Source organism: Pinus tabuliformis, chromosome 3_1 (assembly GCF_031772625.1).
Source record: "Pinus tabuliformis cultivar Carrire ecotype Pingquan chromosome 3_1, CPIR1, whole genome shotgun sequence".
Classification (NCBI taxonomy): Eukaryota; Viridiplantae; Streptophyta; class Pinopsida; order Pinales; family Pinaceae; genus Pinus; species Pinus tabuliformis.
The window spans coordinates 519,823,011-519,835,106 of NC_142301.1; the positions used below are offsets into that span (position 1 = coordinate 519,823,011).

Below are 12,096 nucleotides of genomic sequence, written 5' to 3' on the forward strand. Positions count from 1 at the left end.
AAATTCATATCCCTCTCCCTCTGAACTCATATTAAATCCATATTTAAAATACATCTATAAGGTTTCATAGATCAAATTGCCCAAAGCAAACTTGTGGGATCCTAATGCCTTGAATTGTTGACTCAAGCTCTCCACTGCAAAATATTTTGGGCATTGACCGATTGTTGCGTATGCTATGTTGGGTAAGTGCTCCCAAACCGAGTAATGGATATGCGTGACGAAAATTTTGTTCCTGCATGTTTTTGAATGGCTGATTGCTGTCCAATTAGAGCATTGGGTTCGAAATGGAATGTTTTTTCTTGTGCACATAAACCTTGTCAAATGGAGGAATTCTGTGAATGGCTAATTGCTGTTCAATTAGAGCATTGGGTTCGAATCCGAATGGTTTTTCTTCTGCACATAATCCTTATCACATGGAGGGAAATCTTTGAATTTGAATGTTTGTTCTTGTATTCTGTTACGTAACTAACTCGTTGATAAAATAATATCCTTGTGTTTATGGACATAAATAACGGGTATGAGCAACGGTCATGTAAGCGCTCCACTTCTAACGGATGGCAAAAATCATAGACATATCGTTCTTAAAATAGCTCTAACATTTATCATACAGTATGGAAGCTACCAGCTTTCAAGACACGCTGCTACATCATCGTGGATGGCCTTCATGGGAAACTTTCTTCAGCTGTTTCCTCTTACCGAATGCAGCGCAACATTCAAATATGACATTCCTGACCACATATTTTTCGAGTCTTTTCCTGCCTCTCCCTCCCTGTGGCTAGCTTGGACAAATCCAAGATGAAGCCACCCATTTTCTCCCCTTTCTCCTCCATAATGCAGACTTGCTTGCGGACGATCGAAGACAGAGCGCAATGCACAACCCCCATCGTGGAAACCACTTGGCAAGACCGCCGATCCTGGCAGCAGTTTTGCAGATATGAAAGCTCACTTACTGGAGGTCTCGCATTCGAATCCCTTCCCTTGCAGCAGCGACGCAGCACGCTCTGCCAGGCCGAATTGGACAGAACGAATTCCCCTGAGCGGTTCTCCGAAAGTGAGTTTGAGGAGGAGAAAATACTGTTCGAACAGAGCATCAGAGGAAGGGTTTCAATGAACCCAGGCAGGAAACCGCGGCTTTGCAGGGATCTTGTGCGCGGCCGTATGTACAGATTCGTTTCCAAGGTCTTCGACGATCTCCGCTTCCGTGACGTTCTCTGGAGGTCGGCGGCTGTTTCGATGTATACTATGGACGAAGGGTGGAGGTTTGGGTTTCCAGAGAAAAAAAAGCGGTCTCAGGAGGCCCGCCAGGATTTGGCCTGGATTTCGCTCGATGGACGTCTTCTTAATGCAGAGTCTGCCACGTCCTTGGAGAGAATTGGCGGGCATTTGAGTTGTGAGGAGGCGCTGGCGTGGCAAGGGTTTTCACCGCTTCAGAGGGTTTTGATCGTTGCCATTGCCGCCGCTGCAGCTGCCAATTCCAAGCAAGGGGTCAAAAATAAGCCAGCCGGACGCTCTTTGGTGGATCGGGTGAGTAGTTACATAATTACTCTGTTATTATAAAACTCAGCAATGTTTGAACCCTCTTCTATTTTGTGGTTTCAGAGGACGGAATAAGTCTGGTATGCTATGTTCAATACTTTCGAGCAGTAGCCTAATTCTTCTATGTTTTATGTTCGGTTAATTCTTTCTTTAATTTTTTAATGCTATAGTTAAATTTTTTTATTTTATTCTTTATGATCTTGTGTTTTGATTTTTTTTAAAGATATTTTTCCAGTTAAATTTATTTGCAATTTAACAAGGATCGGTTGAAATTATAAGTCTTCTGGTTATAATTTAATTTAATTTTTGTATGTTCAAATTTTTTTAAGCCATAATTTAATTATTTTATGTTTTAATTTTTATTTAGATATTTTTTTAGTTAAATTTATTTGGACTTTAACAAAAATTTGGTGGAATTACAAATTTGAGTTAATTTTTCTATGGTTTATTTTTTAGTCATAATTTAATTATTTTATATTTCAATTCTTATTTAAATATTTTTTTAGTCAAATTTATTTGGAATTTAACAAAGATTTGTTGGAATCACAAGTTTGAATTATGTTGTCTATATAATGCAAGTGTACCATGAATTTTTCAGATTGCTAACTTTATTTATACATTCAAAAACACATTTAGAACAACAACAAAAATCACAAGCTAACCTAAATTTCTATAGAATTTCAAGGAAGCAAGTGTATCATGGATTATTCAAAATGCTGAGCTCATTTAACAATTCAAAAACACATTTAGAATAACAAAAAATTCGCAAACTAACCAAAACTTTTATTGTGAAATTCCAAGGAAGCAAGTGTATCATGAATTTTTCAAAACTCTCAGTCCAATTATACCATTCAAAAACGCATTTAGAATAACAAAAACATTCACAATCTAACAAAAATTTGTATTGTGAAATTCCAAAGACTCAAGTGCACCATGGCTTTTTAGAAGGCTAAGTCCATTTATACTTTTAAAACACATAGAATAACAAAAAAATCACAAGCTATAACCAAAATGTGTATTGTGAAATTCGAAGGAGAAGAGGATGGCAGTGATCACCTCTTGTATTATTTTCTGTTTAAAATAAAAATGTTTAGTTATTTAAGTAACATGATTTCATTGTAATTTCTTACTGTTCCTAAATCTTAGTCTCTTCCTTTCCTCGTTAAATTTCATGTGGCAATTTCAAATGAATAAATAAATGAATGATATTTTAACGTCCACGAGACTAAAAATAGTCCATGGAACTACCCGCCTCCCTGTTTTTTCTTTTTGCAATTCAGTCATTTTCTTACTCAAATTGATGATGAACTGACCCAACCTTCTAACAGTTCCCTCATTGAAAAGACAATGACAAGGAATTGATGGTAACATACTGTCATAACTATCCCTTATGTCTCTGAAAGAATCACATTCCAAAATGAAATGCTTTTCCGATTGCATTGCTCTAGAAGTGCAAAAAGTACACTCCTTTTTCCCAAGCTTCTTTAAGTCTTTTCCACTGTCCCATTTTACACCGAAGTTGATGTGAGTTAGTTCTTAATTGAGTAATAAGAATCTTTGCTCTCCACGGAATGTTAGCTCCAATGTACTCTTTCTGTTGGAGATCACAAGTGGGGTTGAATTCATGAACATAGTATTTCTTCTTTCTACCCAACTCTTTTCCCCATATACGCTTATGAAATTTCTCCATAACAAAATTCTTTAACTCCATGCTATTTGTGGGACATGCATTGAGGTTAATATTCCATTTTTTCATTTATTTGTTGTTTTGTCTCATCCATGATTTCTTTCTTTCACTCATGACTTCATTGAAGATAACTTTCAGCCATCTACCTACTCCCATTTGCTCAATTCTTTTTAGATACCTTATAAGATGCACCATAGCAATTGCTTCGATGGGAGCTGCCCCTGTTTCACTCAACATTATCTCATAAGGAACCGAACTTTTTATTTTGAACTTGCTTATGATCAAGGGTTTCTGGATTTTCTCAATTTGCTTCCATTTTGAAACAAGGATGTTGTTAGCCTATAGTGCACATCCATATAATATCACTCAACAAACTAGGAGTCTAAAAAGCACTTTAATCGTTTTCCAATCTCATAACTTTGCCTTTCTACATGTATTTTGAAGTGCATATAATGCTTTCCACCCTCCTAAAATTCTCCTCTTTCTTTAGTCCTCCCCATTAAGCTTGTTGTTGAAATCGATCCCGAGGTACTTGTATTCATTTAATTCTTCAAGGATGTTGCCTTCAAAGAAGAACATATGTTGGCTTTGCTTCTTTTTATTAGAGAAAATCATTATTTTGGTTTTACTAGTATTGACTTGCATCCCCACTGCTTTACAAAAATGCTCAAGGGCATATAGGTGCATCTGCAATCCATGGGCCGATTTAGCAATCAATACAAGATCATCAGCATATAAAAGAAACTTTATCACAAACTCCCCCAACCAAACACTATCCCCATCTTGCAAATTTAGCCACTTTTCCAATTTGTCCATATATAAACCAAAAAGGGCATATAGGTGCATCTGCAATCCATTGGCCGATTTAGCAATCAATACAAGATCATTAGCATATAAAAGAAACTTTATCACAAATACCCCCAACCGAACAGTATCCCCACCTTGTAGATTTAGCCACTCTTCCAATTTGTCCATATATAAACCAAAAAGGGTAGGGGATAAAGGGCAGCCTTGCTTGACTCCAATGTCACTTCTAAAACTTTCTGAAATGCCTGCTAAAGTCTAATTTTGAATTTCACCTCTTCATAAATCTTATGGACAAAATCTTTATAATGCAAAGGAATTTCAAGTTCTTCCATTCTACACTACAACTTATCTCTAGGGACCATGTCAAATGCCTTTTTGAAGTCAACAAAGAAGCAAAATACTTCTTCTTTGTCCCCACAAACCTTTAAAATAATGTGTCTCAGTGTGATGTCATGACCTACTATAGAATGCTTCAGCGTAAAACCCGCTTGCTCTTTTGCCCTTGTTTCTTTTACTTTTGCCCACTTACTGATTCTATTTTCTACCATGCCGCTGAAAATCTTTGCAAACAAAGGATTGATCATAATGGTTCTATAGTTGGATTATGAATGTCTCCACTTTTAAAAAGGGGTATTGCTAGACTAGTTGTCCAATCTTTTGGGAATCATTGCCGAATGACGTTGTCGAATATCTCCATGATGTGTAGTGTCAGATTTTCATTCCCCACTTTAGATATTCTGCTTTAAGTTCAACCAAGTCCTTTGCCTTCCCTGTTTTCAACTTTTTAATACCTGTGTCCACCTCCTCTATTATGAAAAGCTTTGTAGTTGTGTTGATCCTGGGAGGAGGCTCAACTTCTAATTCTTTTTCATAGAGTTGTCTCGCATAGTCAAACCATTGATTGAATATAATATTATTTTCAATTTTCTTCTTCCTTGGTTGAAGTTCCTGCCAAAAAAGCTTTGAGTTATTTTTGCCTAGATATATTAACTCTTCTCGCGTTGTTTGCATGAACTCATCTTTTTTCCTTATTAAAATCTGCTAATATAATTTTAAATTCATCTTCTTGTCACCTACTTTTTTCAAAGTTCTTACCATTTTGCATTCCTCATCAAACCAAACATTCACAGGAAAACAATTTGATTCTGATTTTTTATTTTTTACACTTCTCTTTTGCGCTTCTCAAGTGCACCCTAAATTATATTTGTTAACTCATAAATATTATTTTCCCGTACATGTAAGGTTTAACACACACTTTGTCTATATCTGTTAGAGTAAGACAGTGAAAATGGATTCTTGGTGGCATGGTTACTAGAAAGTGTAAAAGTTTTGCAGAGAAGGAACTTGTCCATTATATACATAAATGAGGCCTAGACTGTGGAAGCCTCATCATATTCACAAACGAGGATTCTCATTAGCAAAACACAATCAGCCAAGTAGAAGATGATGGCAGCGGGATTTAGAAAAAGTGAGTCAAAACCATGAGTAGCTTAGCAAATACTTTAAAATCTTCCTTTCTTCATTTTCACAGTACCAGTTTTTTCCATTATTGTAACAAGAGAGTCATTTTCCCTTTTGATTTCATCCCACATTGAATTGAGCAGGATAAATTTGATAAAAATTGAAATTGTCAAGATAAAATGGATGTCAATTTGGATTTAATTTTTTTTTTCATTTTGATTTTATCCCGATCATTATTGCGTTGCCATTGGAATTCACGAATTCATAAACAACCTCACGAAGCGATAGCTGTTTCTGAGAAACGAATGCTATCGTTCCATTTCTGATAACAGGGCTTGGTGGACAGACCGCAACAAAATGAAACTTTATGAACCGATACACGGTCACCAGCCCTTGGTTATATGATGTCAGATCATTATGCTTGTTTTTGCCAGCCCCATTCTAAATTTCAAGTCACATAATTTCCAATTTTTCGTTTTTATTTTTTCAGCCCCATTCTAAATTTCAAGTGACATAATTTCCAACTTTTTCATTTTTATCTTGCCCCTACATGTATGTTGTCGTGCCTGTACTTTGTTTTGAGGATTTAACAATGTGTCTATATGGTGGGAAGAACCCCAGCGAGATTGAAATTTTGGCGGACAGTTTAACACTCTGTTCATAGAGATAGGGTACCGCAGTAAGAATGACATTCTGGAGGGGAGGGTTGAAGGGTCTTCCTGCCTCACCTGTGAACCAACACACCTCCTTGATTTAATGCTGCTGCATTTTTCCATACTTTGAGGTCAATATGCATTATTTGAAACGCGCATTATGAACGTGGTCCCACTACTATAGAAATGAAAATGTACGCTTTTCAGTGTTTTGTTTCATTGACGCACTTCTAAATTTGCTTGTGCTTCTGCAGGACCAAACATTGAATTTTACGCGGCGGAAGCTGAACAATCTGTCGGAAAGGGTATCTATTCTTCATGATCAATCAGGTAGTGCAAGGTTATATACTCTTCATGATCAATCAGGCAATGCGGATCAATGTATAAAGGGCGATGATGCCATTATAGAACATGAAGAATATAGCAGTATTGCAGGGTTGAGGAATGCCGGTGATCGTGAAACAAACGGACAGGGGTTTAGTGATGGATCAAGGAATCATAAAACAGGGAATGCAGAGAAAATTCCATTCGAGTTTACTCATGCACCCTGTGCTGCGGTCATCCTTGAACTGAAGGTAAGGTTGTCTGAGTGCTTCTCTCCAAAAAAATTGACATTTGAAATATACAGGCCAGGACTGATTATGATGGCTTGGGATATATTTAAAACAGAGAAGAATGGGAAACATGATTGAGAAGGAAGCCTCGAATGTCATGGCTGCATTTGCGTCTGTCACAGAAAAGGTCATTGCCCTTAATGTGATCCCTGGACTGATGTTCAGGTTTTATAATTTATGTGTTGAATATTTGGTAATGATAGTATACCTAAGAATAAATTCATTGACAGAATTTGGATTCTTGCAGGTGGAATCTTTGGAAATATATAGAAGTACGCAAGACGGAAGACAGAACATCAACAAAGCGCAAGGTTACGGCATAAAGAAGATATTTCCGTTTGCTAACTTCGTATAGCTTTTATACTTCAATTTCCAAACTTACATAACATTCTGCTGTTTCTGCAATACAGGGGTTGCACTTGGGGATTTCAAAATATCTGTGGAGAAGGCTTCAGCACAGATTACTTCTCTAATGATATCCTTGTTTGATATATGGCATGCGTTATTGCCGACAGCTCTGTGTACTATCAAAAGTTCCCCTTTGGAGAATTATCTTGATAAGGTATCTTAATATTAAATATGCATGGCATAGACATTTGGTCAGTTTTATGTAAAGGAACTACAATTTCTGCCACATTTTTCTTGACATTGGTTTGTTGCTTTGTATTTTTAGGCGAAAAAAGAGAATTATATGTTCTTGCCATCAAAGCAGTTTAATATTCAGGCATGGGGACAGTGGCTGAACACGCAGGAATATGGTTCGGAAGAAACTTTCATACCCATCCTTCAAGATGAAACTGAGGAAGATGCATCTGCTAAGATGCTCCTGACTGTTAGAGAACAAGAGGAACGTCGATTATCGGATTTCTCAGACTGGTCATCCTCTGTTACATCATATTCAGATCATAATACTTGGCATTCAGCTGAAGCTGATGTACCTTCTGCCATAGGAGCTGCAGTGAAAAGGAGCGTGGATAAGATAACTGCACCTCTTGATGCAGAAAATTCTCGACCTAATGGTGATTCTCAGGAACTGGTCATTGAAAAGCCACTGGACAAACTAGAAATTGCATCAGCAAAAGTGCGTTCTTGTAGCACTAGATAACTTCTATCATGAGCTGTAGAATATTTGGTTTCATCTAGATACCTTCACTAGTTTTAATTGGTTTCCTTCCATGTAGGTAGCTAACCTGGAGTTGCAGTTGGCAAGCCTAAAGGAGAATCTCAAATTATGTGAGAAATATAGAAAAGATGCAGAAGAAAAGCTAGCTGAGGCTGTCAAGCAGCGTATCGAGAATAAGGTAGGCTGGAATTGTGACCTACAGAAATGATTAGTTGAGCTATTGCTAAATTTGTTCTATTTTTCATTTCTTGCCCAGTTATTTTTCTGGCAATAGACCTTATTCAACCCATATCCTGACATATCCACCGGCCATATAAATAAAGACTTCAACTTAATGTAATTTCGTACAATTTTAAATTTTAAACCTAGTCATGCGAGTTAATCTTATTTACTTCACATATTAATCTTATTATGTTTGCCTTACATAATTCGTCCAATCGACTGCATGTTGTACATATCAAGAAAATTAATTATATATCAGTTTTTAAATATTAATTTTATGAATTAAATCACAAGTGCAATGCACTGTTTGTTTGTCTGAATGTAGCCCTTGTCTTCATAACTAGTCTCATTTAGGTAATGATGCTATCCTCACACTTATAGGCATAAGCAAACTCGGAAATATTGGATATAGAAGAGCAGTCACAGCTTGGGTTTGGTGCTTTGTTGATCTCATTTACAGTTGTAAGTTAGGTTAACTATATGTTTGGAGTACAACTTACTAAAGCTAGCAATGCCCCTCTCATAGCCCCATTTTTCTTTGGATTACAGTTGAATTTTGCAGAAAAAGAAGAGGAAATTGCCTGTTTAAGGAAGGAATGTAAGCAGAAAGATGCTACCATTAAGGAAATAACTTTGGCAGTTCAGAAGTCAAAGGATACAAGTGACAAGGTACACTATGGTTCACTTCTATTGGAGTATCCTATTCTCGAAGCTTTTTGTCTAGACGTTGGGAAAGTCCTCATTGCCCTTGACTTTTTCCTGAACAGAGACTAGCTGTTCCGGAAGACATCTGCAAGAAAAAGGATGCCATGACCATGAGACTTAAGGATGATATAGTTGCTATGGAAGGGAAGGTGAATTTTTGTTCGAGGAAGGAAAATAAGCAGAAATATGCTACCATAAGGGAAATAACTTTGACCCAAAAGTCAAAGGATACAAGTTTCAAGGTACACTTTGGCACTATTCTATTTTAGTGTTCTATTCTCAAAACATTTATTTGGACAGCAGGACAATGCTCATTGCCCTCACTTTTTCCTGAACAGAGACTAACCGTTTCAGAAGATATCTGCAAGAAAAAGAATGCTACAATCATGAGACTTAAGAATAATATGGTTGCTATGGAAGAGAAGGTGAATGATTTTACTTTTCCTTTCATGTCCGTGATGTATGTCCTGGTAATCTCTTTCTTTCAGGCTATATTCTGATTTTCCATCTCTGATGATCTTTTTTGTTTTTGAGGATCTGTAGGTTTCAGAGCTGAAGAGACTTCTGACACCACTGTCTTCAAAATGTAACAGTGAATATTCCCTTCCTCTGGTCATGTCATACAATCCTCTTTTTGACATGGCCATACCTTCATCACTTGAGAGTCCACATAAAGTTTCGGGTTTGAAGACTAGTGAAGATCAGTATTTGGCTGTAAGTAAGTATGTGAGCTCATCTTCCCATGGATATAATGAGACACATCAGAGATCTTCAGGTCAATCATCTGCATCGTCTCCTGCTAATAGAAAGTTCAGGAGGAACTCCATAAGAACTCAAGCCCACGAAATAACAAAGTTACGCTCCTTAAGCCCACGAAAAGTCAAGAATTTCAGAAGTGGTAATGTTCTTTCTGGAGTAGATATTAATTCAAACTTGAGGTCAAGGAGATCTTCACCTGAAGGTGACGGACTCTGGCAAAATACACGAAACACTCAAATTACCATGTCAAAAGATAGTATGAGGAGGAAGAGGTGGATGTGAAATCTTATCACAGAAAGCAAGTTGAAACTTATCTGTGATATTCTTTGACTTGGTAATTGAGTGTTTCTTGTATTTTGCTGCAGTCCATCACCGTCAGATGATGATCTGTTTGACCTCAAGTCTGTATTAGTGTCTACTCCAGAAAGAAAATGTCAAGGAATTCTTGACTTTTCGTGGGGAATGCCTAGCAGGAGCATCTTTAGTGTAACCCATGTATAAATCACTATCGTTCATGCTTTATCAAGTCATGTATCATTTGGTCTATTTTCCGCCATGTCATACATTTCTGACTTAATCTAATCTATAAATATTTGAGGGTAAAGCAAATTGCATTTGTACACTGACTTTTCTTTCATAGATCCCGGTTACTTTTATTTTGTACCTGAATAAAACGTGTAGACCCACCACAAAATCTTCTGCTTCTGTTGTGAAAGATAAATTAAAGGTGAAGGTAAATTCAAGCTCACGTAAGTTTGACGTAAAAATATGGCATGTGAACCTGAGAGTTATGATCATTATTTTTGAACTCATTCCCGATGCTTCCGGAAAAGAAATTTTGGGCCTACAGTTTTAGTTGGGGGAAACAAAATTTGTATATTGAAAAGTACATATGCTGCCAGGAGATCTTCGTGGCTACATCTGCAGGCCGAATGTGTTAAAGTCAAAATTAGGAACCTGAAACCTGCTAGGCTTGCAAAACCTATGGAATGGTACAGAATGGCAATAATTTTGAAGAGAAGTTGGTGGGCACCAAAAAATTCAAGATAATAAAAAAGTTTCAGGGTTACTGGTTTTTTCTATGTGCATTGAACCATGGGCAGCCTGGGTAGGCTGGGTGCATTTACCTTCAGAGAATTTGCTTGGTCCAGATTGAAAATATCTTTATTACTATGCGATTCTTCAAAAATTTCTAAATATACTGATTTTGAATAATTCTATCTAGCTTTTATAAAAGGGTATCCATTTTCAAAATATTCCCCAATTTTAGCTGAAAAGGAGGGAAAATATAAGTTGCAAGAACAATTTATAAATGTTAATTAGGATTGCTCGGAATCAAACAAAGTTCGGGGCAAATTGTTTTTTAAGTAAGAATCAATAATTCTGGTTCTGTATATTTCAAAAATAACCAAGTACACAATGATCTATCCACCAAAAGTATAATTCACAGCACAAGGATTTAATCCATCTAAAATATATCTGAATTCCATTAAGAGCTAGATGAGAACTGGCCATAGTAATATTCAATCATTTCAAGCGAAGAGGAACTCCAACATTATTCATTTCAGTTGCACAAGGCATTTTGATTGCGTTTTGAGAAATAAAAAGAATGGATGTCAAATTTGTATGTTACTAATCCATACTATTATGAACATTATGGAAGTCGATTCAAGGCTCAGAGGTTCAAATACATGGCAAAGTCTCCTTGCAAAGGAAATCTTTGAATTTTTTGACAGCACGACTTTGTAATTCTTTGTATGATGGTTGTGAGAGTGGTAACATTACTTGATTTATTGATTTCTTTGTACCACTTAGTTTCAATTGACCGCTCTGGCTCAATTTCAACTACCACTCTTCAACCAGTTTGAGATAAAGGGACATGGAATTTTTTACAACTACCACTCTTCAACCAGTTTGAGATAAAGGGACATGGAATTTTTTACAACTACCACTCTTCAACCAGTTTGAGGCAAAGGGACATGGAATTTTTAACCTGCATCTAGTGCCTTTGACCCTTTACCATTAGACCACTCCCTAGGGTATCTTTTATGCATTACTTGAAAAGACTATATGAGATCTTTCACTTAGGGCAGCTGCAATCATGGCAAGTGATAATGAAGCTATAAAACCATTAAGCTAACTTTAAATTCAATGTGTTATTTGAAGTTTAAAAGAATTGTGTCAATAATTTTATTAATCTCCAACAAATGACCATAATCATAGGTCAATGGGACTCAAAGGTGCAACTACTACAAACATGTATCAATAGTACAAAAGAAACTACTATCACTAATCTACAAAAAAACCAAAAAGAGCTATCCATGTTGAACATAAAATGGGGATGTTAGGATGTGTTAGAGAGAGTAACAGAAATTAGTGTTAGAAATATTAAGAGGGGGGTGAATCAATATTTCATCCAATCATTAATTTTGTCAATTACGAAGCACAAACCATGCCAAGGCATAAGAATTAAAAATGAAAAATCACTTGTATAATTTTAACTCATATTACAATGATGAGGACACCAAT

At 36.4% G+C, this 12,096-nt stretch overlaps 1 protein-coding gene across 1 annotated transcript; it reads left to right on the forward strand.

Moving 5' to 3' along the window:
- Positions 1-831: 831 nt before the first annotated feature.
- On the forward strand, positions 832-10,184 carry LOC149188109 (uncharacterized). Its single transcript, XM_089409868.1, has 11 exons — positions 832-1,524; positions 6,399-6,719; positions 6,814-6,885; positions 7,006-7,069; positions 7,169-7,320; positions 7,432-7,839; positions 7,940-8,059; positions 8,653-8,772; positions 8,871-9,050; positions 9,147-9,233; positions 9,352-10,184. The coding sequence occupies exons 1-11, from the start codon at positions 832-834 to the stop codon at positions 9,847-9,849; spliced, it is 2,715 nt and encodes a 904-aa protein (XP_089265994.1). The 3' UTR covers positions 9,850-10,184.
- Positions 10,185-12,096: the final 1,912 nt, after the last annotated feature.